We start from the raw sequence: 25896 nt of genomic DNA, 5'->3' as shown, positions 1-25896 counted from the left end.
AAAGGAAATTACTAAATTCCACCTTACTTAGCTCACAAAAGGGGAATAATAGTGATGATCTGCCTGTGAAAAGCTGGGTGGATAATTTGTGTAAGTGCCCAGACCCACTAGAAGGATTAGTTTGATTTCCAGTACCAAAATGGGTGCTTCAGTCTACAATTAATGCTACCAGAAACTCCTTAGATACAGGAGCAACCAAAGAAAGCAAAGGGGTTGGGAAGCATTATAAAACTGCTTGCTGAAGAAGCAGTGTATGTATATACCTGTGAGTCACTCTAGTGTCCTGCCATTTCTGTTTACAAACTGCAACCCATGGTTGAAGTGGGGTTCACAACTGACCACCACTTAAAGAATTCATCTGTGGCCACATCCAAATGCAAGTGCTTCAGCATGAGTCATCCGAGGCTGGAGGCTGGCAGGCAGGAGGAAGCTGTTGGCTTACCTGTGCTGGGAGTCATTCTGGTCTGTAGATGGTATCGTCAAACACTCATCATGCCCATGGAAAAGACGTACTACATGCCCACCAAGCAGGTATCCTGCAAGAGAATCATATTCTACCATGAACTGATTTGTGCAGGTCTAACTCAGTTACGAAAAACAGCGAGAGAGAAGCGTTTTTGAAATTACAGATTCCATGAATTCAGGCCTCAGGCAGAAAATACAAGAATGTCAAAACAATTCTGACATTGAAAGTTAAATAGGGTTTCAGGGATGAGCAAGTCCAACATCAAAAGGTAAGGTGAAAATAGTGTCAATTCATATCACTAAACACCAAAAGGAAAATTGAGTTGCTACTGTTAGGGAGATAAGGATTTTCCAACTGCTTGTGATGTAAATACATTCAACACCCAAATCCTGGATGCGCTCCCACAATCTCACTGCGCGCTTCCTGGCAGAATCCAAATCAGGCTGCAAAAGTGCTGGGGGGTGTAGTGAACTGTTATTAAAAGTTGTCTTAGGAAAAGCGAGCTTTCGAATGCATTTAACAAACACAGATCGAACCTGGACACTAATCCTACCACATGAAGGGGAAGGCAGAATGACATTCCAGCATTCCTGAGCTGACAAGCACAGATGCCACTATCAATAAGCTCTGAGATTTTAGAATAAGGAATCTGAATAGCCATGGAGTTCAGAGATGGGCAGGAAACAATGAGATTCGAGGACATGATGACCAGGTAGTCTTCAAATAAGTCCTGAGCCTTAATTCAAAGCACAGAGTCTGAGCTTTACCTTGTACAAAAAATGGCCAATTTTTTATACCACTGAATTAAACACTTCTCCAGGCTAGTCTGTTCTCAGGAGACATATGGACTTAATATGCTCCATGTCTGTATTAGGATTTTTTTTTTTTTTTTTAATCGTATAATTAAATCACCTTAGGGGCTTGTGGAACTATTTTGGGTATTGGATGAAAACAGCAGGAATGAGAAGTCACGCCGGAGGAAAAAAGTGTTATCTGTGTATCTTGTGCAGGGACAGCTTGATATTCCCTTTCAATTTTTCTCATCTAGGCAAGGAATGTTTTTCTTAAACTTCCCCCAAACATTCAGAAGTCTTTTTCTGTTTTTCCTCTATCTTATTGTACTAGTATTTCCAGATGCATCTTTTTTTGCATTAAAATAATTCATGATATACTGTAGGGGGACTTTAAAAAAATGTTTTTTATTGATTTCAGAGAGAGGAAGGGAGAGGGAGAGAGACAGAAACATCAATGATGAGAGAGTCATTGATTGGCTGCCTCTGAGCCCACAACCTGGGCATGTGCCCTAACTGGGAATCAAACTGTGACCTCCAGGTTCATAGGTCAGTGCTCAACCACTTAGCCACACTGGCCTGGCTGTACGGGAATTCTTAATAGCCAATTTATTTAGAAAATTAAAATCATCTGCAATGATGCTCTTGATTAAATTAACTCTCCATTGTCTCATGATGGGAGGCCATGCCCCACATGGAGCTAATCATTTACAGTCCTCAGGCTCCTCTGATCAATATTCTATCCACACCGAGAAAACTGCCAAGTGCTGGTACATCACAATGTTTCTTAATTAAAATATGCAGGGCGACAGTCAGGAAAGGAGGGTCATAATGAGGGTCACTTACACTCTCAAGGGCTGGAGTGGTTTCTCACCAGTGGATGCTGACCGGCCACTGTCTACAGGGCCAGATGACTTGAGTGATGAGCTACCCAAGGGCACTCAACACTTCTATAAGGACAACATGATTTGCAAACACATCTTAATTAATCTCCACAAGCCCTCTGTTGGGGCTGGGAAATAATTTTATTCCTACAGCGAGCGTGAAAATTTAACATGGGAAAGATTCAGTCAAAACTTCCTTGGGGAAGATTTAAACCCAGTTTCTTGATTCCTCAATGAGAGGGAATGACTGACAATCAACATGGGGCAGTGGGTTCATTTTGGAATAATACAAGAGAGCTAAACGTACCCTGACCTTTTAAAGCCTGCCACAAGTTGCTGAGAGAGTTAAGTCTGTTCTTTCCCGATTATCTGCTTAGCTATGATGCTGTCTGAAACTATGCCGGTATCACCCTGACACTCTGTTTGCCATTTTCAAACATCAGATCATAAGAGGGCATCCTCAGTTTGAAACTACTAGGCTTAAAAATAGGGTTAAAGTCTGTGATGTATTTTTAAAAAATCTGATCTTGCTCTAAAGTGCCACAAGGCAATATGATAACCTACAGGTCACTGGCCCTTGATTACGCCACCCAGTTGTGATATAACCCACGAGTAAGGCAAGGCCGGTCTATTTATTACACAGCTTGAAAGGTGCACTGACTGCCTGGCTCCGAGAAACAGGGTATGTCGAACAAGCTTTGATGATCTTACTTCCAAGGGAAAAATAAAACAATGAGAATATTTCATTTATTATGTTTCAATGGCCTTCCATAAATACAAGTAGAAACAAATGGCCGAATGTACTTTTCTTACAAAGTCCTTCTCCCACCTGTATGGGGAGATGCACTGGGAAGAAATATTAACAATATCACCTTCCTGGCAAATAATCTCCTCTAAAATTGAAGTTGCTGAGGTCTGTACACTTATAACTATAACCATAAATAAAAGTGAGAAGTCAGTGGGTGAGGGAAGGTGCATATCCAAGTCCTAAATGCATCTAGTGCTAAAATAATAGCGGACTCCAAAAGATTATAAAAATAGTTCCAGGAATGCTCATGTAATCAGAAATCAGGACAGAAAATAATCCATACCAATGTCAGAGAAAGGAACTCAGGTGGACTAAAATGATGCTAACTGTGAATCAAGACATCCCCGTGGGAGCTGGGGAGCGGCAGGCAATGTCAATATATTCAGCACAACACAGACTGGCAGACTGGGGGCTGCACGCACGCACAAAGCACACCTTCTTCGATGCTACTTCCCGAGCACGTAGGATGTACATTCCAGAGTGTTTGCATAAAGGAGGCATCCACTTGTATGTTCGCACTGGATATTGAGAGGTGCTGTGGCAGAAACAAAAATGAGACATCCTTTAAATCACTTGGCCAGTCCTGACAGCAGCAGCTCACCTAGAATTTCAAGGATTGAATTAAATAGCCTCAGTGTCACCTGGCTCTTTCTACAGAGCTGTGAAAGATTTCCTCACCCAATCTAGAAGCGGCTTCAAAGTGGGAAGCTTTATTCAGGAAAGAGGGAGCATTTAGCTACAGAGGTGACAGGCAAATTTTGACTTCATCCCTTTAGCTGGATCCCTGATTCAACAGGAATTTAAAAAATGCATATTCTTGGTAGGGTACAGGAACCCACAAATGGGAAAATTTTCTCCAGTCTTCGGTCTAGGCAATATAAAATCTGCCAACAGGATTGGCAATAAGAAGCTTAAAAACTTATCTCTGACATGTCTCTGACCTTCAGGTATTCTACACGCATGCCCCCTCCCCACCAAGGGCTTGATGTCAGTCATGCTTGCTCAGTAACTATCCCCAGGTGCAAAATCTCACCTGCATCTTCCAACCACCAGGATATCTCACATGCTGAAACATTTTAAATTCTTTCTTTCTCCAACATAAGCTTATTTTCCTATATCTCATTCTTTCAGGCCTGTTCTCCACTGGACAAGAGCTAAGCAATGTGATAAATTCACAGTAATGGCAGCTAATCTGTAAATAGTCGGCTTTCTCTGGAGATGCCTGGTGCATTTCTGCGGCGTTTGCTGGGTGCAGTATCTTATGCTGAAAGGCTAGCTCCAGTTAAACTGTGGGCCCCCTGGCAACCTGGCCGGGGAGATTTAATCACCTCAAGCACGCGATGTAAAGGCGTCTCTTATCTTATGCAACCTGTTGTGGCTCTGTTCTCCTGGACCAACTGTCCCTAAGGGAACACATTCTGAAAATGAATGACTCCTGTCTTAGGAGGTACTTACAAGGTATCTTTCAGAGGACACGCTGACAAGGATGAGATCATCCCCAATGCGAACTTTTTCTCCCTCGGACCTCTGTTTGGAAGCGGGGTGTATGGTCCACCAACAGGCTTCTCCTACATAAACACTCCTTGAGTTAGTCATTGTGTCATAGAAGCCATTGTCTCTAATTCTGTCCCTCATTCTGTTTGCTCCTGATAAGAATCCCTCAAACATACACACACACTCTCTCTCTCTTCCTCTCTCTCTCTCTCTCCAGACCTCAATTTCTATTTATCTATAAGCTTTCCAGTTAGCCCCACATCTGCTTTGGCCTCCGTCTATCATTCTCATTTTCTCTAGCGAAAGGCAGTGTTGGGAACAAGTCTTGGAGGCCAGGAACTACAGGCACCTGAGCATTTTTAATACATATAGAAAAATGCTCTCTTCGCAGGCACTTACAAATCTTTGTTTTAAGAACTGACTTCATTGGACAGCTGACCACTTTCAGACTCTCTCTTTGCCGCACCCCACTGAATTCTTCTAAAACATCAATATCTCTACTGAAAATAATGAGAGATTTTCAAAAGGCCGAAATCTACAGGAACTAAGATAGCAGGTGTGACGTTGACAGCAATGAAAAGAAACTGACATTTTGAAAGGAAAGAAAGAAGACAGATGGTGTTAGCCAAGAAAAAGCTACCTCTAGTCTTTGGGTAAGAAAATGGATGAGAGGCCAATCTCAGGAAATAAGGCCGTTCCTGCTGCATATTCCCCAGAAAGTCTCTGGAACTGGAGGTCACAGCTACTTGTGAAGGTGACAGTAGAAGATGGGGGTGAAAACAGGAGGATTGGCTGAAAGTTTTAAAGGAACATTTAACCCCCTGCTTCCTTTCTCTCTGTCCTGCACAGCCAGAGAGGTGACTCTTCATTTTCTACCCAACAGAAGATTAGTTCAATCCATGCAATGACAAAACCTCCGAGGCCTGGTTTTGGAAATACTAGGCTCTGTCAAACACAGAAGCAAAGAATATTGAAGGTAGAGAATAAATAAAACTCCATGTCCTGATTATAACCCTAAGCTCCCTTCTCTTTGCCTCCATCCCTCAGCTTCCAGAACGCCAGCTGCGATGCTGACCCCCCCGCCCCCCAAAATTAGAGGATTACTCTTTAAGGAAGCCAAATAGCCAAGATAAAAGGCACTGCTGTTTGGGTGCTTGCAGTGAAGCCCCTAGGTCCCATCCGGACTGCCTGAAAGTGAGGTGAGAGAGGGCAAGTCAGCCACACACTCAGAGCTCCCGGTCAGCTTTCACTGCCCTGATCTACACCTGAGCGGAGACACAGGGTCACCTGGCTTCTGAGGAAGGTCTGACATGAATGACAGGAACAAAGCAAACAGCGCAGAGAGGGGCATGGAGAAAACAGGGATTACACAGAGCCAAAGAAAACTTTTTCAAAATCTTATAATTAAATAATCTTAAATAGATGAGAAAAAGTACATTAATGAAGCAGTAATGAACATATCCATGAAGGATCCTTTCGAAGAAAATCTCTCTGATCCCGAAAAAGAGAGAAAGAAAGGGTGATAGGATCGAGTTGAAAAATTCTCCCCCCCCCGCTCCCCCGCAAAAAAGAATGAAGAAAAACCAAAATAGGAGTGAAAGGGAAATTAGAAAACCAATCTAGAGAATTTCCAGGAAGCAAGAACAGAGAAAACAGAGGAAATTAACAAAGAAATATTAAAATGTTCCCAGAGCTGAAAGACAAGCATTTTTCAGATAGAAAGTGCCTACAAAGTGCCTAGCACAGTGGGGAAGAGACACCCACACCAGGGCCCATTCCTGTGAGACGCAGAGCAGAAAAAAATCCAAGTCCAGGCATATCACTATGGTATTTCGGACATCAGGGAGAAAGAGAAGATCTAAGTGGCTCTCAGAAAATATAAGCAGGCCACACACAAAGGATCAGAAATCAACAGCCAGACCATAAACCAGGAGAAAACAGGCAAAAACCTTCAGGATGTTGAGAAAAAGAAAATGTCCAATGCAGAATACAGTGAATTACTCGTGAAGCTGAAATTAAGAAACTTTCAGATTACAACTGACCTCTCATGAATCTTATCTGTAAAAGCTACTGGATAATGGGATCCACCAAAGTGAGGTGGTAAACCAAGAAGGGAGGAAAACAGGAGATTCCGGAAACATGGAGCCTAGGGGAGGGGGCAAAGGGAGTTTCCTGGGTGATGGTGGGTGTTTCTAAGAAGATGAAACCGACAGAACAGCTAACGTGATTGAATCTAATCAGGGGAGAGCGTCAGTTCTATGGAATAGTTTAGAAATGAATGAGTGATTGGGCCACAGAAAAGAAAACAAACAAATAAGGCAATTATTAACTACTGGAAAACTCAAAAATTATACAATAAAGTGAATGAGCATAGTATATAATGAGTCTCATTTACAACTAAAAGTCACAGTCATATCAATATGAGTAGTAAATATATTGGGAGGGTGGGAAAAAGACAGGGAAGAGTGGAAGGTAAGAGTTATTTGTTATTCATTTGCAACCAGTGATAGGTAGTACCTAATCAGGAAAGAATAACTAAATAGTATTATGTTATTCATAAACGAGTGGTAAACAATATAGGAACTGAAAGTAGATGCCCCAGGGAGGCAGGAATCCAGAACAGGAAGGGGGGGAGTGGGGGTGGGGCAGGAGACTGGTATTTTCAATCAGTGTAGGAAGAGTCTTTATTTCTTTAAACTATGCACAGGTATGGCTGATTAAATTTAAAATTTCATGACAAAAGAGGCTGATCTCTACATTTGCAGGGAAAATAATGTTTACATCCATTATGTGCTCTGGGCCACTAAGGGCATTTGGGAAAAAGTGGGTCATACACAGGCACATGGGGAACTAGTCTACTTGTTTTCCTGCCCTCTCCTGGGAACAGCTCAGTGGTCCCAGATTCAACAGGAAATGGGCCAGTTGATGACCCTAAAATACATACAACACTAAAAGCACTTTTTTTCATATTTATTTCCTCCTAAGTTGAATTCTAAAGCTATGTCTAAATGTTAAAACCAACAAAAACCCTTAAAAGGGGAAAAGAAAGAACTCAGTAACCAAGGGCAAAATGATCACAAGTTCTCTTAAATAAGTCAAACCATTTAATATCCTCTATCTAAGGGGGATTCCAGAATTGTTCAAGAAACAGCCTCCAGACCTCTCACATTTTCCTAGAGATTCAACTCAACCATTGAGCATTTACTTGTTTGCAACCCAGAAGAGCTTCCTGAGCCAAAGGTGCATTCACAGGATGACCTGGTAGGAGGCAGAATGGCACTCTGTTGGCTTTGGAGTGAATCTCCTCCTGAAGTGAGAAGACTCCCCAGGCAATACTGAAACTTATCCGCATTGTACACGAATCCTTCTTCTCCCCCCCACATACCAAGCCGGCCTTCTTCAAGGAGTGTATGAAATGGGTTCGGGTGAGGGAGGTAAAATAAATTATTTTAAAAAGCTCTAGGTTTCATGAGCAGCTGGCCAACCCTTTTCCAGCTGTCTTCTGCCAAAGCCAGCTTCCGATCAGCCAACTTGAACTTGGGTTGGTTCATCGGTTCATCTGTCGGCAGAAGTCACACCACGTCTATTTTAGGAATTTAGAAAAGAGTGCTGGAAACAGTAATACCTGATGCAACTTCCCTCTATTTTTATTGGAGGCTCTAATATTTAAACAAAATAGGTTTCCTGAGCACATGACTAGAAAGTGGTATTTCTCAATTTCTTCCCAACTCTCAAAAAATCTAACGTCGCTTTATTGATGTAAATAGTGACCTCATACAACTTTTCTGATTACATGCTTCTAGGCTCATAGCTGGTTTATATTAGAGGCCAACTTCCATTCAGCGAGTGTGGTACTTCACTCATTTTATAATTTTCAGAAAATGTTGAAGACATCTTAGAGGAAAGTATATTTTAAGAATAACTTTTTAGCTGAAAACAAAGCAATCTCAAATCAAATTCACATATAATCTTATTTTAGGGGGAAAAAGCCATAATAAGCCAAGGCAGGCCTATGTTTCTACTTTGTACAAAAAGGAGAGAAAGGGCTTCTCCTCAGGCATTCTTAGACACCACCGTGTAAGATGCAGAAACAGCAGGTGTGCATGGTTTAAACTCTAGATTTTTGTCTACATCACCTGTAAAATCAGACAATCTGCATCACTCCCTTATGAACTGACAGTTTTAGAACATCCCCATGGACTTGTGTTCTTTGGCTACCCAACAATGAAATCTCCTCCTCCGGGGAAAATGTTACGATGTTAGACTGCATCTGTGAAGACTCTTCCTGCGCTGTGACCCAGGCTGTGTTCCCTTCCAGGTCTCTCTTTGTTCCTGCCCTTTTTCTAAGCCTGGGGCTTCAGCTTTAGAGCAGGTTCTACCCAATATTCTTCCAGTAAATTCTCATTCCACTTGAGTTAACCTGAATGAGTTTCTGCTGTTTTCAACCAAAAATCCTGATTGGTATATAGCCCAACCTCTAAACTGAGCAGAAATTCCATATGTACTGCCCTTGGCAGATGGTCAGATTGCCATGAATATTTCCAGCTGCAGGGAGCCCCCTATAGCCCAAGGCCAGCTGTTCCTCTGCTGGGTAATTGTAGGTATTACAAAGCGGTTTCCTTCATTGAGGTGAAATATGCCTCCTTTCAGCTCCTACCCACTGCTCCATTGGTCTTTGGGCTAACCCACAGCAAGTTAGACCCTTCTTTGATACTATAATATAAATAAATAACTATAGTTACTCTGTCAATATTTTGACTAAGCTAAAAAAAAAGTATATGATGTATAGCACAAGTGGTAAGAAACAATTAAACCACATTAAAGTATATAGTGAGAACTTTATTTTCTTTTTCTCACTCCTTTAAACCTTCTAATTCAATCAGAAAAAGTTTTAAGTTGGAGCTTCTATGTCATGAACACAAATATTTCCTAATATTTGACAACACTGCTTCAATAATTTAATGACATGAGTTTCTGTTCATTATATTTACTTTTATGGCAAGTGATATCAGTTTTCCACTTACAGCAATGATATAAGCTTTACCTTTAAAACTTTAAGTACAAAGGTGAGTGAATTTAAAGAAAAACGTAAAGTAAATGATAATAAAGGTGATCCATTGGGAAGGTAAAACCATGACGGCGGGTGTCACTGACATTTGAAAGTACTGCTTTAGAAACAGCTGGCTCACAGCAAATAAAACGGGACCACTCCTTCGATCCGGACACTCTACTTCATTATTGCAGCCCTTACTGTGCTATCTGTAGTTTTTAGCAGTTATTCACTACCACTGGTTCTTATCAGTAATAATTTCACTACTAATTTTCACAACTTAACCCTAAAAAAATGTTTTTCTTTGATACTGGCAGACTTTGCTTAAATATTACGTTCTTATTCTTAGTTCCTATGTTTCCATCACACATTCTTTAGCATTCTCCAAAATTTTATCAGACCTATTTCTTGACCCCACTGGTTAGCTGGTTTGGAATCCCAAGAATAACCTATTCAGTATCCTTCTCAAGGGTCCTTAGCCCAAGACCCCACTGGGCAGGAGATCTGGGAATGTGGACTTACCTGAGGCATGTTCCTGTAGACCTACATCAAAGGCAAGTTTATCTGTCTGGGATCTTGATGTAGTCAAACATGTCAGATACTGTGAAACAAGAGCAGATGCTAGTGAAGTCATGCTCTTCTGTCAGGTCCTGGCATCTTACCGCTAGTTGGCTCCCAGCTGTCAATGTCAACACTGAGCTACTGTGAAAAGGGCTTATCTTGTCAATTATTATACTGCTTTTGGAGTATACTTTTATAATATATTTAAAACCTCAGAGATGTTCTTATCAGGTGACCCACGTGACTTAACTTACAGGACTATATGTTATAGAGGTAAGTTTGAAATAGTAAATGTGCTTTAGTTCAAAGATACTCTGAAAAACTTTTAAACTGCGAACAATATAAATGGAACATAAATGACCAACAATAATGGAAGGGTTGATCAACTTTGGGACTTCATTTTATGGACTGGTATATTACCATTAATTGCTTTTATCAAGATTGTGTAATAGTATGGAACAAATATAAAACAATACATTTGTATAGTTAACATGTATGTAAAATTGAAATGCCTAGCAACCAGGCTAAAAGAAATTGCACCACACAGATAAAAGAACAGCAGCAGAAACCATGATGATTCCCCCCTGCTATTTATTTTCTGTTTTTCAAATGTTCTGTGAGCTTTACAACTTCTCAAATAATGTCTGTATTTTTTCCAATTATAAAAATACATGTGCATGTAAAACTTAGCAATGATTTTTAAAATAACTTAAGGGAAAAAAAAGAAAAAACCAGGCCTGTTCCCTGTCTCCTCTACTGACGGGCACAGCGGCTGACGTTAGAACTAGACCAGGAGGCAGATATGCACCTGGAACCTACTTTCTGGGTTAAATGCCTAGTTCCCTGGAACAGGGAGATGGAGAATCATCGCGCAGTACAGTCAGATCTCTCAGGCTCTGTTCTCAGAGCTGCTCCCAAAAGGAGCAGTGTAGTCTGTTAGCTGCGAGTGGGATTTTTTGGGAGGGCAGTAAATCTAATGACCAATAACATAAGCCTATGTATCTCTACCATGATGTTAGCCTCAGTTTTCAAAGCCACAAGAAGTGTGATGTTTGAGGTTTTGTACATTGTATTTAGTTGGAAAAAGAGAGGTATTAGGGTTTTTTTTCACCCTTATGGGTAAGCACCAGATTCTGAAAGCTACATGATCGCCTCTCAGTCCTGGAGACTGTCCAGGAATGAAGTTTCCCCCCTCTCTCAATGCCCCATCTCCTGTTCGGGTAACCTTGCATCTGGTCATTTCTGTTCGCTGTCCTTTGCCATGAAGGACTACAACAGATGAATGTTCCAGCTGAAAAGGTCAACTTCGTACCAGTGCTCAGGAAAAGAAGAGCTGCAATAAATACATTATTTAAGAGGCAGCTGCTGCTCCCCTTGCCAATTTGATAGTTCAAGCTTTGAGGTGAACTTTGCAGTACGCTGCAGGTGTAAATGTGTGAGCGTGAAGTCGTGAATGAATATAAGTTTCCATTAGAGCCAGAGAGAGAAGACAAATCTTCCGTCCACTGACAGCAAGTGAGGATGATACGTGCAGGGACCGGGAGTGAGTGTGATTAGAGTTGGCACATATTATAATTAATTGAGATCACAATATTCTCCTTAGCATTCCCTACCAAAGATCTGCAGTATATGTATTTCACAAATTTATTCAAAACTTGAAAGAAATGTTCAAGTTACATAAGTTATCACCATTTGGGTTAATTCTGGGTCTAGATCCCTAATCAGTTGTGGCCTCATCAGTTTTCTCTTGCCTCTGGATTAACATAATATCTTCAAATTCTTCTAGGACTGAAGGCAATGGATATCATCCAATTTCCTTTAGCTAGTAAAAGAGGAGAAATTTCACAAAAATCCCATTTGATGGACTTTTTCCTCATGCTGGTTATCCTTATATACCCGAGAAGTCGGTTACCCCATAGTTTATTTGATCAATTCAACAATTCTTTATTGAGCATCTAGTATGTCAAGGTTCTGTACTTGGTGGGATTAGGTTTACTTAAATAAAAAAAACATGGTCCTTTGCCTCATGGAGTGGGGAAGAGGGGGGTGAGACATTATGCAAATGAAATATATCATTGTAAACTGAGGAAAGTTATACGAGAGAAATGCCGAGACAGTGATGTGCTGTAATGATCTCCCGTCCATGTTACTCCCACAGTTAACCTGGTCTGCACACCTGGTTTCCTGTGTGTCCCCCCCTTATTTTCGCCCCCATCCCTGAATGTGGAAGCGATGCCCAGATGAGCTTACCATCCCGCTGAAGGAGTGCCGCAGGAGAATCGCGTGGCCGTACAGCAGGGTCCTGTGGCCACCCCCTTGTGCTGCCTGTGGGGTAGGAGGAAAACCGTCAGCACGGGCCAGTCTGTGGCCTCTCTCAAAGCAAAGCAGCGCAAGAGTTCTACAGACAAACTACAGAGAAAAGACACATTGCAAAGCTCCCAAGGACTTCATTCTAGAAGAGAGTGGCCAGCCTCCGGGCGGGGGGAGGACTTGTGGCCAGAGTCATGCACCACCCTCGGGAGAGGGTCTGTGGGGCCAAACCTCCTCTCCAAAGGGCCCCTGCCTGGGATCAGCAGAAACACGGGGCCGATCTACCGGAGCAGCGTGGAATGAGACGGGTACTGCTTACCTTCCTTTGAAACTTCTCAGAAGCATTCAGAGTGGGAGAGAGAAACACACGTGATGTAACTACAGCCTAGCGACAGAAAGGCAGCTTGGCGCAGGCGTGCGGTCACTTTCTGTGCCTGGTGGTCTTTTCCCTTCAGGGCTCCTGTGCCTTCTGCCCACTCACTTAAATGGGTCCTATTTACCCAAATCTCACCAACAAGGGGTAGCTTGGAATCGAGGCTTTTAAAAGGGCAAGTTCTGAAGAAATAGATCCTTAAGTGGAGGGATCACTGAAGTACCTTCTCTGCCTCACCAGGTGCCTCCACTCCCGCTGTTCACACAGTGAGCCCACCCAGTAGGAGAGGGGGGCACAAGCGAAGAGGCAGTGCCCACCACAAAGCCACTGGGGTCTGCTTCCTACTCTTCCCTTAGTCTGACTCACATATAACTATCTCAACGAAACAGCACATGATATGAGACAAAACTATTATCTATTCTAGTTATGGGTGAGTAGGTAACATTGGAAAACAAATCTACAGAAAGTTCTAGAATATTTTGGCATCAGTATTTTCAACCTTTCACCTAAATCTCTCCCTGTCATGTTAACCTGCCCTTGGAAACAGTCAAATTATTTTGACAACACACCCCTTTTAGGAAAAAATACTTGCCCACAGGCCCCCATCCTTAAATACATGCAAAAAGAGAATCCAAAGCCTGCGATTAAAATTAATCATAAAGAGAAATGAAAACATTTTCCTTCTGTATGCCAAGGGCATCTATTCTGCAGCACATTTTGTTTAGAGCTACAGCCCCGCAGCCCCAGGGGCTGGTGGGAGGTTCTGCTCCTCTCCAGTGTCTACCTTTCACCAGAGCCCCTGGCAATGGGGGGGAAGCCGGTGGTGTGGAGAGAAGGCAGAGGTTGGATAATAAAGCCTGGAGTGATCCAGCTCCATTTGGATGAACAGAATCACCCTGCCAAAGAGATGATTTTTCATGTCATACAATGAGCCTAAAGGAAAGAAAACGGGTAAGTGTGCTATTGTGTTTTTAAAAAAGCTGATAACTATATATAACTGTGTGTGTCTATATATACAGTTATAACTATGTATAGTTACATCACTATATATAACTGTAGCTATGGAGAGATTTAAGACTAACACTGTGGAGGAATTCAGTGTTGTTCACAATATTTCCAAATTGCTTGAAATCATTTGAGCTAACTTTAGTTGCTGTATTTACAAATGTGTTAACAGCTTACGTTAAAATTAGTCACACTAAGTATTTTTCACATCTTGTCAGTCCAACTGGTACTTTCACTGTACATTTGTGTTATCACAGTTAACTGATAGCTCACGATGGCTTATGTTGTGGGTGTATGCTCCCAAACGAGTCCCGTGTCTCAAAGTGAACTACAGACTAAATTACATTTCCTAGTGTTGACCATGGGTCACACCTTCCTCCAGTCCATTTTCATTTCCACCGATTCTGAGTAATCATGAGTAAAGAGTCAAGAGCTGCTGACCCCAAAAAGTGGCACTAAAGAACTTGTGCTCCTCCCCTTCTCTGGCCTTCCAGTCCTTTATTATGGTGACAGCAGAAAAGCAGAGAGACTTAGCTACCCCACTGGGACTGAATGGGACATCACAGCCCTGGAGGCTCCTTCCTATCCCAACTCCTCCTTGCCTTAGGGCCGTTTCTCAGCCCTGCTGCACAGCACTGGTTAAAGCACAGGCTGCTGGCTCCATTCCACAGTGCTCCATGCACCAGGCCTGGGCGGAGCCTGAGAGCCTGCGTTTCTAACCAGCTCCAGGGGCTGGACACTGATGCTGCTGGCCTGGCGACCACATTTGAGAGCTGCTTTAAGGAATTATCGAGCTGCAGTGCTAGACGTGGAGTTTCCTTTGCAGAAGCATTGACCACCATCCTCCCCGCGAGAGCTACCGTTGGGCACACACTACCCATAAGGTGCTTTATGTGCCATCGAAGCCCATTCTCATACCTTTCCAGTTAGAAATGGTTTCCCCATTTCAAACGTGAGGCATATGTCCTGCAGCTGGGCGTGGTGGGAACTGCACTCAGAGTTAACTCCAGAACTTGAGCTCATTTCACTCTACTTCTCATAATATAGTCATTAGCCTACTGTGTACAAAACCAGTGTACAAAGCACCAGGAAACAGGATACAGGATATTCCCTCAGCTCCTCAATGAAGGGGAATTCATGCTGCTGCTGGAATTAAATGAGCTCTATTATATGGGAGGCACAGAATTACACTAAGTGTTGTATGTGAATCAACTCATTTTATCTTTTTACTTAGCACTGTGAAGTAACTATGGTAATTATCTCCATTTTACAGCAACGCAAACTGAGGCTTAAAGAGATGAAGTAATTTACTTAAAGTTGTACAGGTTCCAAACGTAGGGTTGGGATTTAACAAAGACAAGGAACTTAATCATATGTTACATTGACTTCTACTGTAGAGCCTGGAGGGGGGGGATAAGACTTGTGTATAAAAAAATCATGTTACAAATAGAAGCAACATGTCTGTTAAAAGAATTGAAGACACAGAGCATTGGAATAGGCAAGGAGGGTTAAGAGGGAGTTAAGGAATAGCTTTGTGGGAAAGGCAGACCCTAACATTCTGATAGGTCTGTTGACATATAAGGATGGAAAGAAAGAGGAACTCATGTTGGCAAAGGCCTGGAGGTGGAAAGTGTGAAGTACACGTAGGGACTAGCAGACATTCATTTCACTGATCAGCATTAGGGTTAATGGAAGGAAACAGCTGGAAACAAGGTGGGACACAGATGCAGTGCAGTCAGATTATGAAGGGCTCTGGCTGACTGTCCTATAGCTAAGGGGACACTGGTGTAGGTTTCTAAAAGGTGTGTCACAATCAAAACTGTACCTTTGTCCAGGCCAGTGTTGCTAAGTGGTTAGAGCGTTGGCCTGTGCAGTTGGATTCCTAGTCAAGGACACACACCTGGGTTGCAGGTTCGATCCCCGGCCTGGTCGGGGCACTTGTGGGAGGCAACCAATTGATGTGTTTCCCTTATATTGATGTTTCTCTCTCTCCCCCCCCCCCCACCCCTTCCATCCTCTCTAAAAATCAATGGAAAAAAATATCCTCAGGCGAGTTTAACAACAACAACAAAAAACACAAAGAAACAACAACAAAACTGTACCTTGGGGAGACAGCCCTGACTGCAAAATGGTGGGAAAACTGGAGGTGTTAAACCCTAGGGGCAGAAAAGATCATTCACTCATTCAGTTTCCATGACAACATGAGAGCGTGGAGATAAAGAACCTGGGAGTCATCCTTTACATCTTTTCCCCTCTCATCATACTCCACAGTCAATCCAAAGCCCCTTTGGTGCCACCTTCAAAATATATTCTGTATCCAATTACTCAGCACCCCACTGCTACCAGTCTAGTCCGACCTATTGCCCTGCCTCACCAGGACTATAATCACGGCTCCTAACTCTGCTTCCTGCTGTGCCCTCCCCCTTTTATATTCTGAGTTAATATGGCAGCCAGAGCGTCCTTTGAAACCCAACAATCACATCACATTACTTTCCTGCTCAACCCCCAGCTTCCCACGGCTCCTTCCACGTTTGGAAATATCACGTCCTCACCATGGCCTCCAAGGCTCTGCACCAGGAGTTGGCAAATTTTTTCTATAGAAGACTAGATAGAATCAGGTCTTATATTTAACTCTATGATCCATTTTGAGTTAATTTTTGTACATGGGGGCAAATTGTAGTCTAGTTTCATTCTTTTGAATGTGGATTTCCAATTTTCCCAGCACCATTTATTGAAGAGGCTTTCTTTTCTCCAATGTTATGTTTTTGGCTCCCAAGAAGACATACAAATGGCCAACAGAAACATGAAAAGGTGCTCAGCCTCACTAGCAATTAGGGAAATGAAATCAGAACTACAATGAGATGCTACCTCATAAGACAAGCGATAACAAGTGCTGGAGAGGGTGTGGAGAAGAGGGAACCCTCATTCACCACTGCTGGGAATGTAGACTAGTACAGCCACTATGGAAAACAGTATGGAGGTGCCTCAAAACACTTAAAAATATAGTTACCATATGACCCAGCAATCCCTCTTTGCAATCTACCCCCCAAAATTGAAAACATTTATTAGCGGAGATATATGTACCACTATGTTCACTGCAGCATTATTCACAGTGCCCAAGACATGGAGACAACCAAAGTGTCCTTCAATAGAGAGCTGGGTAAAGAGGATGTGGTGCATATATGCCATGGAATACTACTCAGCCATGAAAAAGAATGAAACACTGCCATTTGTGACAACATGGGTGGAGCTTGAGAATATCATGCTAAGTCAGGCAGAAAAAGTTAAGAACCATATGATTTCACTCATATGCGGGATGTAAAACTGAAAGCAACAAATGAACAAACATGACAAACAAAAACTCACAGACACAGACAACAGCATAGTGGTTACCAGAGGGAAGGGGGTGGGGTAGTAAAGGTAAGGGAGGTTAAATACATGGTGATGGAAGGAGATCTGACTTTGGGTGGTGAACACAGTGCAATATACAGATGATGTGTTAGAGACTCGTACACTTGAAACCTATGTAATCTTATTAACCAATGCCACCCCAATACATTTAATTTAAAAAATGACTAAAATGGGAAAGATGAACATAAAAAAAAGAAAAGAGAGAGACCAGATGGTAAATATTTTAGGCTTGGCAGGATGCATACGGTCTTCTTTCTTTTAAACAACTTTTTAAAATGAAAAAGCCATTTTTACCTAGAGGTCAGGCCATAGGCTGGATCCGGCCTCCCGGATGTCCTTGCAGCCCTACTTGATCTGGTTCCCTCCACCTCTCTGATGTCATCACCTACCAGGCACGCTCCCTGTCACTCCCATCTTCCGCCACAGGGGCTCCTTTAGTCCTCGCACAGCAGCTCCACCGCAGGCCCTGCACGGGTTTCCCTGGCCTGGAATGCTCTTCCTCCAATGCTCTCACGGCCAATTCCCAGCCTCCTTTCAGTTCTGTGCTCAGATACCTCATTAGAGAAGCCCTCTCTCATTGCTCCTTCAAAAACAACAATCATCCTTACTCTAGTACATTTTTCTGCTTTATTTTTTCTCATGGCATTTATTATTAGCTGATATGAATTCATATGTTATTTTTGATGTATATCTACCCTCCCTACCCATGAACGTAAGCACCATGAGTCTCTGTTGCATCTCTGCCACATCAACATCACCTTTATCAGAGCCTGGCTAATAGGAGGCACTCATTTTCATATTTCATATTTATTTTTCCTGAATGAATAATAATTGGAGGAAGCGGTCCTTTTGTCTCCCTTTTACAAATGGGAAAGGAGAAACTTTCCATGGCCATCTTATACGCTTGGATTTGAATCTGGGTCTAACTATAAATTCTACTCTTTTCACTATTTGATGCTAATTATGGAATGACTTTCCAGGAAAGAAGACTGCATGGATCTATTCACAAGGATCTAGATATCAAGGCCACGAGACTTTCCTGGGATGGCAGTCCTGTCTCTGCCACAGGTGACCTTGGCCGCAGTCACTGGGGGAGGAGAGTATCTAGTGCCACCTCACAGGACGGGGCAGGGCAAAGCTGTGAAGTGCCCTAATGCCATGTCCAGAGGAAAAATGTTCCACTAGATCATTAACTCAATTATCTTGCCAGTAATTTCAAAATTAATTCTGTCACTGACATTTCTTTTGGTGGTTCCCGGAGGACACTGCCTGCTGGTAAGATGAGCCTGATTTAGCAACGGAGAGAAGGGAGGACTGCTTCTCTCCAGGCATACACACATGAATGCTTCAAGACTGTTAGATCTTTAAACAGCCTTCTTTTATAATCTGAAACCCCCAATTCCACTTTGGGGGTCCCAGGCTCTATCTAGGAAGGCTTCCTTCTGAATTTATCATAACCCAGGAGAGCTAGGGGCCACCTTCCTGCGAGGGCTTGGGAGGCATGACATCATTTTCTGGATGTACATATGTGCCTACATTTTTCTTTCCTTCCTGACTTCACTTCAGTTCCAGTCTTTTAGGTTATCAAAGATAGAAGCCTTTCTAGAAAGTCACAGAATAACATTTCCTAAACATGCCGGGGGCCCTTTATATTGCCTGGGGTCTCCTGACATAACTGACAAGTAAATAATAATGATGCAATATAAGAAAAAAACACACCCCAAACACACACACACACACACACACACACACAGCAACAACAAAAAAACCCCAAATCAAAACCAAAGGGAACCAAAACCAAAATACCCCAACAACACTGAATAGTAGAAACAAATGCAAGTAATCCAGTATTTTCAGTTAGAAAGCATAATGAAATAGTCTATCCACGATTGCTACAAGCTATTACATTTTTAGGAATTTATTTAGATGAGCAAAATCTTTAAAATGAACCTAAGATAAATCTTTAAAATGAAACTGCAAACCTTTATTCTATAAAGTGAAATTTGATTTGGTGACATTCTCATTGTTACAGAATGAGAATCCTCGTAATGCTTGTAAATGTTTGTTCTCCTTAATTTAACTTACAGATTTAATGCAGTTTTAATAAAAATTCCAAGAGGGTATTTTGGAATTGAACAATATTGCTATTAAATTAATTTGGAAATATAAACAGTAAGAAGCAAAATTAATTCATTCTTCTAATGGTTCCAAAAGAAGAAGGCAGCACAATATAGGCAGTACACAAACAAATCTAAAATGCAGCACATAATAAAGCTGATTTTTAGTACAATGAGGGGAAGGCAAGATCACTAAGCAAAGATATGTGGATAGCAAATCAGAAAAGCATTCAGTAAGATCCACAGGAAATATAAAAGACAGATTCTGGATGGATAATAGAGTTAAATATTTCATTTTAAAATTAAATTCTAAGACAACTAGCATGTAAAAAATAGTCTGCATTCCTTTACAGACCTAATACTCATCCTTGCTTTGAAGTACATATGAACTTGAAGGAAGCAAAAGATGATTGTACCAAGATTATAAAACTTCAGAACAATGGAAACATCAACATTTAGTAAACTATAGAAATTCTTTGTATTACTTTGACAAACAGAGTAACATCTCATTGAAATATAGGGGAAAAAACAAGCACCAAATAAAGAAATAGACAAAGGATATGAATAAGTGATTCCTTTCAGGAATAAAATTAAAGCATATGGAAGAGATTTTATGTCCTCTTGTAGGGAGATAAAATGAAAGGAATGACAAAGTAATTTTGGTTTATCATTTTACATCCACTGAATTTGCAAAAATGGGGGTGGAACCCTAATACTGTCAGAGCTGCAATTTAGCCAGTGTGACCCAATATACGGTGGCACTGAGTAAAGCTCTTTTGCGAAGCAATATCAGAATACATAAAAGAGCTGTAAGAAGTTCATAATCTTTGCTGTAGTAATTCTATTTATGGGGATAATTCAAGAGAAGCAAACAAATAAAAGTGTGCATGTTGTTGTGATAAGAGCATTATAATGGGGACAAACAAGAAACCTGGAGAGAACCTAAATATCCAAAAGAAAAATATTATCTAGTAAATCACGAGCTCCTTCGGGATGTTCTATCCTGCAACCGCTAAAGACAACAATTACAGAGGCTAATGGCAACACAGAAAGTGTTTATGATAAACCACTAGGAAAAAGGCAAAAGGCAAAATGCCTTTCACAGTTTTATTTATGCAACAATGATCAGAAAAGCTATACAAATGAGTATAGCCATTTGGTTTGTTGCAGAATCACTGGAATTTTCCTTTTCTGAAATTTTTTTTTAACACGATTGTTTTAATAAAAAGTATGTGTACACAGAGGGCAGCGACATGCTGCATGCATTTAAGGAAATGAAGTTCTATGAAAGTGTCTTGTCCATTGGTTAAGACTTCAGTTGCTCAAGATGTGATGAATTTACTAGAATCCTCGGTACATGACTTTACCTACCTGAACGCTGGCTGACAATGCATATCTAGCCTGCCTGCTCTCAGGTACTGGCTCCAGAGTGTTGAATGGAAACCCCACAGAGGCAGCTTTTATCAGAGATTCCTGGGATGCCCTCCTGGTTCCCTCAGGCCAAGCCCCAGACTCCGTAGGAAAAAAATCACTTGCCCCAGGGAGTCACTCCTGCTGGAATCCCAAATGCTCTGGCTCTTCTAAAGGCCCTTGGTGGACCCTTCACCTGGGATCCATCCTTGCTCGGTCTCTACGCTGTTCCATGCTTCCCAAGGCTGTTCCATTCTTCCCAAACCGTCAGATTGCAGGTCCACTTTCCCTGCTACTATATGTCATCACCTTCTTCTGGCCAAACTCCCAAGGCCCCACACTGTCACCCCACTTTTCTCAGAGGGGTAAACATGGGACTATCCAGCTCAAATGGCACCAAAGGAACTGATGGGGCATTTTCCAAACAGGCCTTGGATTGTAAACTCATGGTAACAGGAACAATTTTGCTTTTTAAATAATAAAGAGCACCCTGGAATTTAGCAAGTGTAGGCCAGGGGTGGGAGGACATGTGCAGATTAGTTTGACTTGTGATTTGGAGTCAGAACCAGGGACTATGACAATAGAAACTCAGTAAGCATGTTCCTGCCATCCTAATTCCCTTACTAGGTGTGAAATCCTCAAAACCCAACCCAGGACACTAAACCCTGTCTTCGCCACCTTTTCTGGATTAAACACCCTACTCTTCAGCTGGGCAACTGCCAAGTCCAGCTTTTCTTGGGCTCCTCACCTTGGGACATAAAAACAGTATATAAGTATAAGGCATCTCTTTTTAAATTTGACACCCTGATTTTCTACATGCAACGGGATGGTTAATATGAATCTAAACTCTTATTCAGAGTTTAGCCCTTGGCCACAGAAAGCCCCAACATCAGGATGAAATCTCCTGAAGGGGTTTGGGGCAATCCAACCAGGAAAGCGCAGGCACGTGAGATAAAGGCACTTGAAAAGAGGCAGTGTTCTTGGCATCCTTCAGGGGCCTCTTGGGATATTGTTAAAAAGATTATGAAATATAGTTTTACTGAAGTTCGGAACAGAGGCGGAAGCTGCGGCAGCTGAGAGCCCACTTCACCAATTTCAGTGATGAAGACAGTCTCCCAGCTGCCTTACTGAAAAGAAGGGCCCACGTGTGAGAGGCTGCAAGGCGCAATAGGACCTCGAAGGGAGAAGGCTTATGGCAGTCGCTGCTGCAAGGTCAGCAGGGTGACCTTGACTCCAGGCAGCACCCTCAGTGCTGCCCACTCCCCATCACGGCATATCGCAGGCCCAAAGCAGGGAATGTTCCAAAAGCTGTATGCAGAGACTGGCTCTTCTCCTTCCTTTCTTTCATTTAACAAGGGAAAACCGGCAAAGCCAAATAGTCCAGCCACCCACCACCGAAGGACGAATTTACCATTCCCAGGGTTTATAATGCATTCAATTGAGCCAACCCATCTTCTTGGAAGCACCTAGAATTACTTTATCCTGGCTGAGAAGATTCTGGCAATCTTCTTTTTGTTCATGTCACTAATTCAGGACAAAAGATAAAAGGCGAGAACCTGATTTAAGAAACTGGAAGTTTTGGGTCACGAGCATCATCTTTAGCAAGAACCTGCAGAGACAGGAGAATTCCCTCCAAGGAAAATGTTGACATGGCTTCACTTTCACACAGATTTGGCCCATGGGGTAAGTAAAATCTGAGAGATGGTTCAGATGAATTAGGGACAGTGGAGGTGCCTCTGAGTTCATTACTTCCTGTGAGCCCTTAAAGCATGAGAAGGAAGAGTCCCTGGAAGGGGCAGACTTAAACCTTGAATGCCTGGCTGAAGACAACCGAGGAATCCCTGCCTTTCTAGTCTTTAAAAATAAGGGTTTCTGATCTATGAAAGTGGTAGACATGTGCAACAATTTTCCTTCCCTTCTTTCTCAACCCACAGTGTTTGGGAAATGAGTTAAAAACTTTTGCAGGTTCTCATTAGGCCCGGGATTTTACAAACACTGATTTGGAAAAAGGAGAACGAACATTATCCATTGAGGGAACAAAGGTGGCAGTTGGGAGGCCTCCAGATTGGACATGGGGTCATTCCAGATGCGTGGAAACATACAGATGTTTCTTTGAACACATGCCGCAGGGAAACCACACATCCAGGATGGCAGCTCTAACATGTTTCCTACTGTGGTGTCTTTGAAAATAGGAAATTGGCAGGAGATATTTGTCAGAAAATATTTGACATTTACCTTGATGACAAGTATACTTTGGAAAGAGGTAAAACAGTGATTTTCTTCTCTGAATTAATTTCCTCCCTTTCACCCAGATTTCTAAGAAACTGACATTGCCAAGTTCATTCTCTACATAAAATGACCCTGTCAGCCAGACTTGTTTTCTAGTCACTGCTCCGATTTTTATTTGAACCACCCATACTCATCAGGCCTCTGATGAAGTGGTGGACCAGCGGCCACATGGAGTCAAGGCTAAGAACTCTGCCTAATCATTTCCTTCCACCAACCTAAAAAATATAATTAATATTTCCTACAAAGTGTTTAACATCTGAAAGCTCAGAGTACCTTGACCTGAAAATTCAAACACTGTCTCTAATCTATTATCTCTCTAGGGAAAAACCTCAGTTCATTCTGAGAATGATAAAATAGGAATGCTTTTTTTTTTTTTTTTTTTTTTAATCATAAAATCACTGTTAAGTCCTACTATGTACAAACAAGTCTACCCATGTGGGCTGTAAGGAAGATGAGGAACTTGGTTATCTTTCTGTTTGACCCCCCCCCCCCGCACTCCTTAGCCTCCCCTGAATGCCCTTTGTCAACACAACTTCTCTTTCTTTGAGTCCTCTAACCCCCTGTGCACTGTTCCCAGTTAGGATCTTGCTGGATAATGAGTAATTTGTCCTGTTCTCTCATCCACATGGTAAGCTCAGGGCCAAGTTTATCCTTCCAAGAAAAACAAACAAATGCATCTCTGCTCTTTCCTTGAAGAATATGAAGGGGCTTTGGGTAGAGAAGCTGATTCTCAGAGGACAGGAGAAAAGTTACTCCTAATACTTCCTACCTGTCCATGGGCCATATGCTGCTCATCGGGTAATGACATGATTCTTCTGAACCTCTCTTGGATTGATTCTAGAGGAGTGGTTCTCAGTCCCGCTATTCATCAGAATCACTGGTGCAGCTTTAAAAATGAAAACAAAGCAAGAAAAAACAAACTACAGCCCAAAGGCCGGGCCATTTCCCTAAGATTCTCATTTAGTAGGTCTGTGGTGGGGCCTGGGCTCCCAGGCAATTCAGATGCACAGCCAGGCTTGAGAGTGGCCCCTCTAGGACTTCCCCAGCCACACTGGACCCTTCATCCAAGTAACTGGTATGATGCTTACAGTCAGCAAGTATTTCTTGGTTCTCAGAACATCTGTCCTGGACCAGAGCCTGATTTTCCCCTTAAGCATTTCTCCAGAACCCCACCGAACCAAAGAGCAAACATGACTGCTTCCCCTTGTCCTTGGTAGCTCTAAGACTAATGTTCAATCCTCTCTCTCAGCTCTGTTGCCATAGATATGACATATGGAAAGACAGCTTTCTTCTGTGAAATCTGTGTGGTAAGGGCTCTAGGCAATTCAAAGTCCATAGAGGAAGAATTCCAGGCCCACCACAGTCATCCCTAGATCCACCCATCTTTACGGTGTCCGAGGTCAGCTAGACCTTCTGAGCTGCCTCAGCCGCAATCTGGACTTCCCTTCTCATCAGTCTGGACTCTGTAGGGCCTGGGAAGAGATGGAGTTGATGGCAAAAAACAGAGCAGGTTAGGGGGAAGGGACTTCTACTTCTCTTACTACTTGGTCACGCCTCTCCCAATCAGTGGCTTCTAAACTTCTGTGCTCACTCTGGTTTGTGTCTCCAGCTGTTACCGGTCCACTTCAGCGTTCTGCATCCTTACTTACAACATTCTACTTTTCTTTCTGTCTGTAACGTTAGTGTCTTTTAGAGTTGTTTTGAATCACCTAACACTTGGGGGGTACTATTCACATAGCTGCTTTCAAAAACCTACTGTTCAGAGGCCTCACTTAGGTCTAAGCATTCCTGCAACCAATTAGCTCTTCTGTCAAAGAGAAAAATAAAAGTGGTGGTTTTTTTTTTGTTGTTGTTTTTTTAAATGTCTCCTCTGCTGATCTGTGAATGGCAACTGGGACCTGGATAGAACAAGCACCATCTGATCTATTTTCTCCCTATTGTGCAGGAAGTAAATTCATTACGCTGGCATCAGGAGGCTAACCTACTGGGAATGACAGTAAAACTCAACTTCCCTTGAGCTGCAAGAAACCAGAGCAAGCTTTATGGGCAAGGGGAAGAAGGCACATTAAAATTAGCACCTGCTGTTTATGAAGGAGGAGGAGAGAGGCTCAGAAATACTAAGTATGGTTTACAATTTGAAAAAAAAATAACCAAAAAGTAAACAAAACTAAATCTCAGTTGTGCTGATGTTTGCCTCTTTCAATGGGTGAAAAAAAAAAAAAAGTCATTTCCCAGTGGAATTGCTAGTTATCATTAATATATGTGACAACTTGGTATTGAAATAACAAATTCTCTAAAAACTAAATAAATAAAATGATCTCATTTACAATAGCATCAAAAACAATAAAATACTTAGGAATAAATTTAACCAAGTACATGAAAGATCTTTACACTGAAAATTACAGGACATTGATAAAAGAAACTGAATGACACAAATAGATAGATATCCTGTGTCCAGAGATTGGAAGAATATTGTTAAAATGTCTATACTACTCAAAGCAATCTACAAATTCAATGCAATCCCTATCAAGATTCCAAAAGCAGTTTTTACAGACGTAGAAATTTGTATGGAACTACAAAAGACCCCAGATAGTTAAAGCAATCTTGAGGGGGAAGCATCACATTTCCTGACTTCAAACTATATTATAAAGCTATAGTAAACCAAACAGTATGGTATTGGCATAAAAACAGACACATCGATCAATGGAACAGAATTGTGAGCCCAGAAATAAACCCAGGCATATATAGTCAACTAATAATTGACAAGAGAGCCAAGAATACCCAAGTGGAGAAAAGGTAGTCTCTTCAATAAATGGTGCTGGGAAAACTGAATATTCACATGTAAAAGAATGAAACTAGACTCTTATCTTATACCACTCACAAAAATTAACTCAAAATGAATTAAGGACTTGAACATAAGACCTGAC

At 41.9% G+C, this 25896-nt stretch overlaps 1 protein-coding gene across 1 annotated transcript in view; it reads right to left on the bottom strand.

Moving 5' to 3' along the window:
* Nucleotides 1-25896, bottom strand: part of RYR3 (ryanodine receptor 3) — a 472085-nt gene that overhangs the window by 259247 nt on the left and 186942 nt on the right. The window contains exons 6-10 of the mRNA XM_087815056.1: nt 12305-12379; nt 10016-10094; nt 4405-4517; nt 3385-3484; nt 443-536 (exon numbers count right to left, since the gene is read on the bottom strand). Of these exons, the coding sequence (XP_087671182.1) occupies nt 443-536; nt 3385-3484; nt 4405-4517; nt 10016-10094; nt 12305-12379 (461 nt within the window). The remainder of the gene's footprint in view (nt 1-442; nt 537-3384; nt 3485-4404; nt 4518-10015; nt 10095-12304; nt 12380-25896) is intronic.

Source organism: Miniopterus natalensis, chromosome 1, assembly GCF_054644295.1.
Source record: "Miniopterus natalensis isolate mMinNat1 chromosome 1, mMinNat1.hap1, whole genome shotgun sequence".
In the NCBI taxonomy this organism is placed as follows: Eukaryota; Metazoa; Chordata; class Mammalia; order Chiroptera; family Miniopteridae; genus Miniopterus; species Miniopterus natalensis.
The sequence above is the reverse complement of the archived record's forward strand: the minus strand, read 5'-3'. Positions and strand labels throughout refer to the sequence as shown.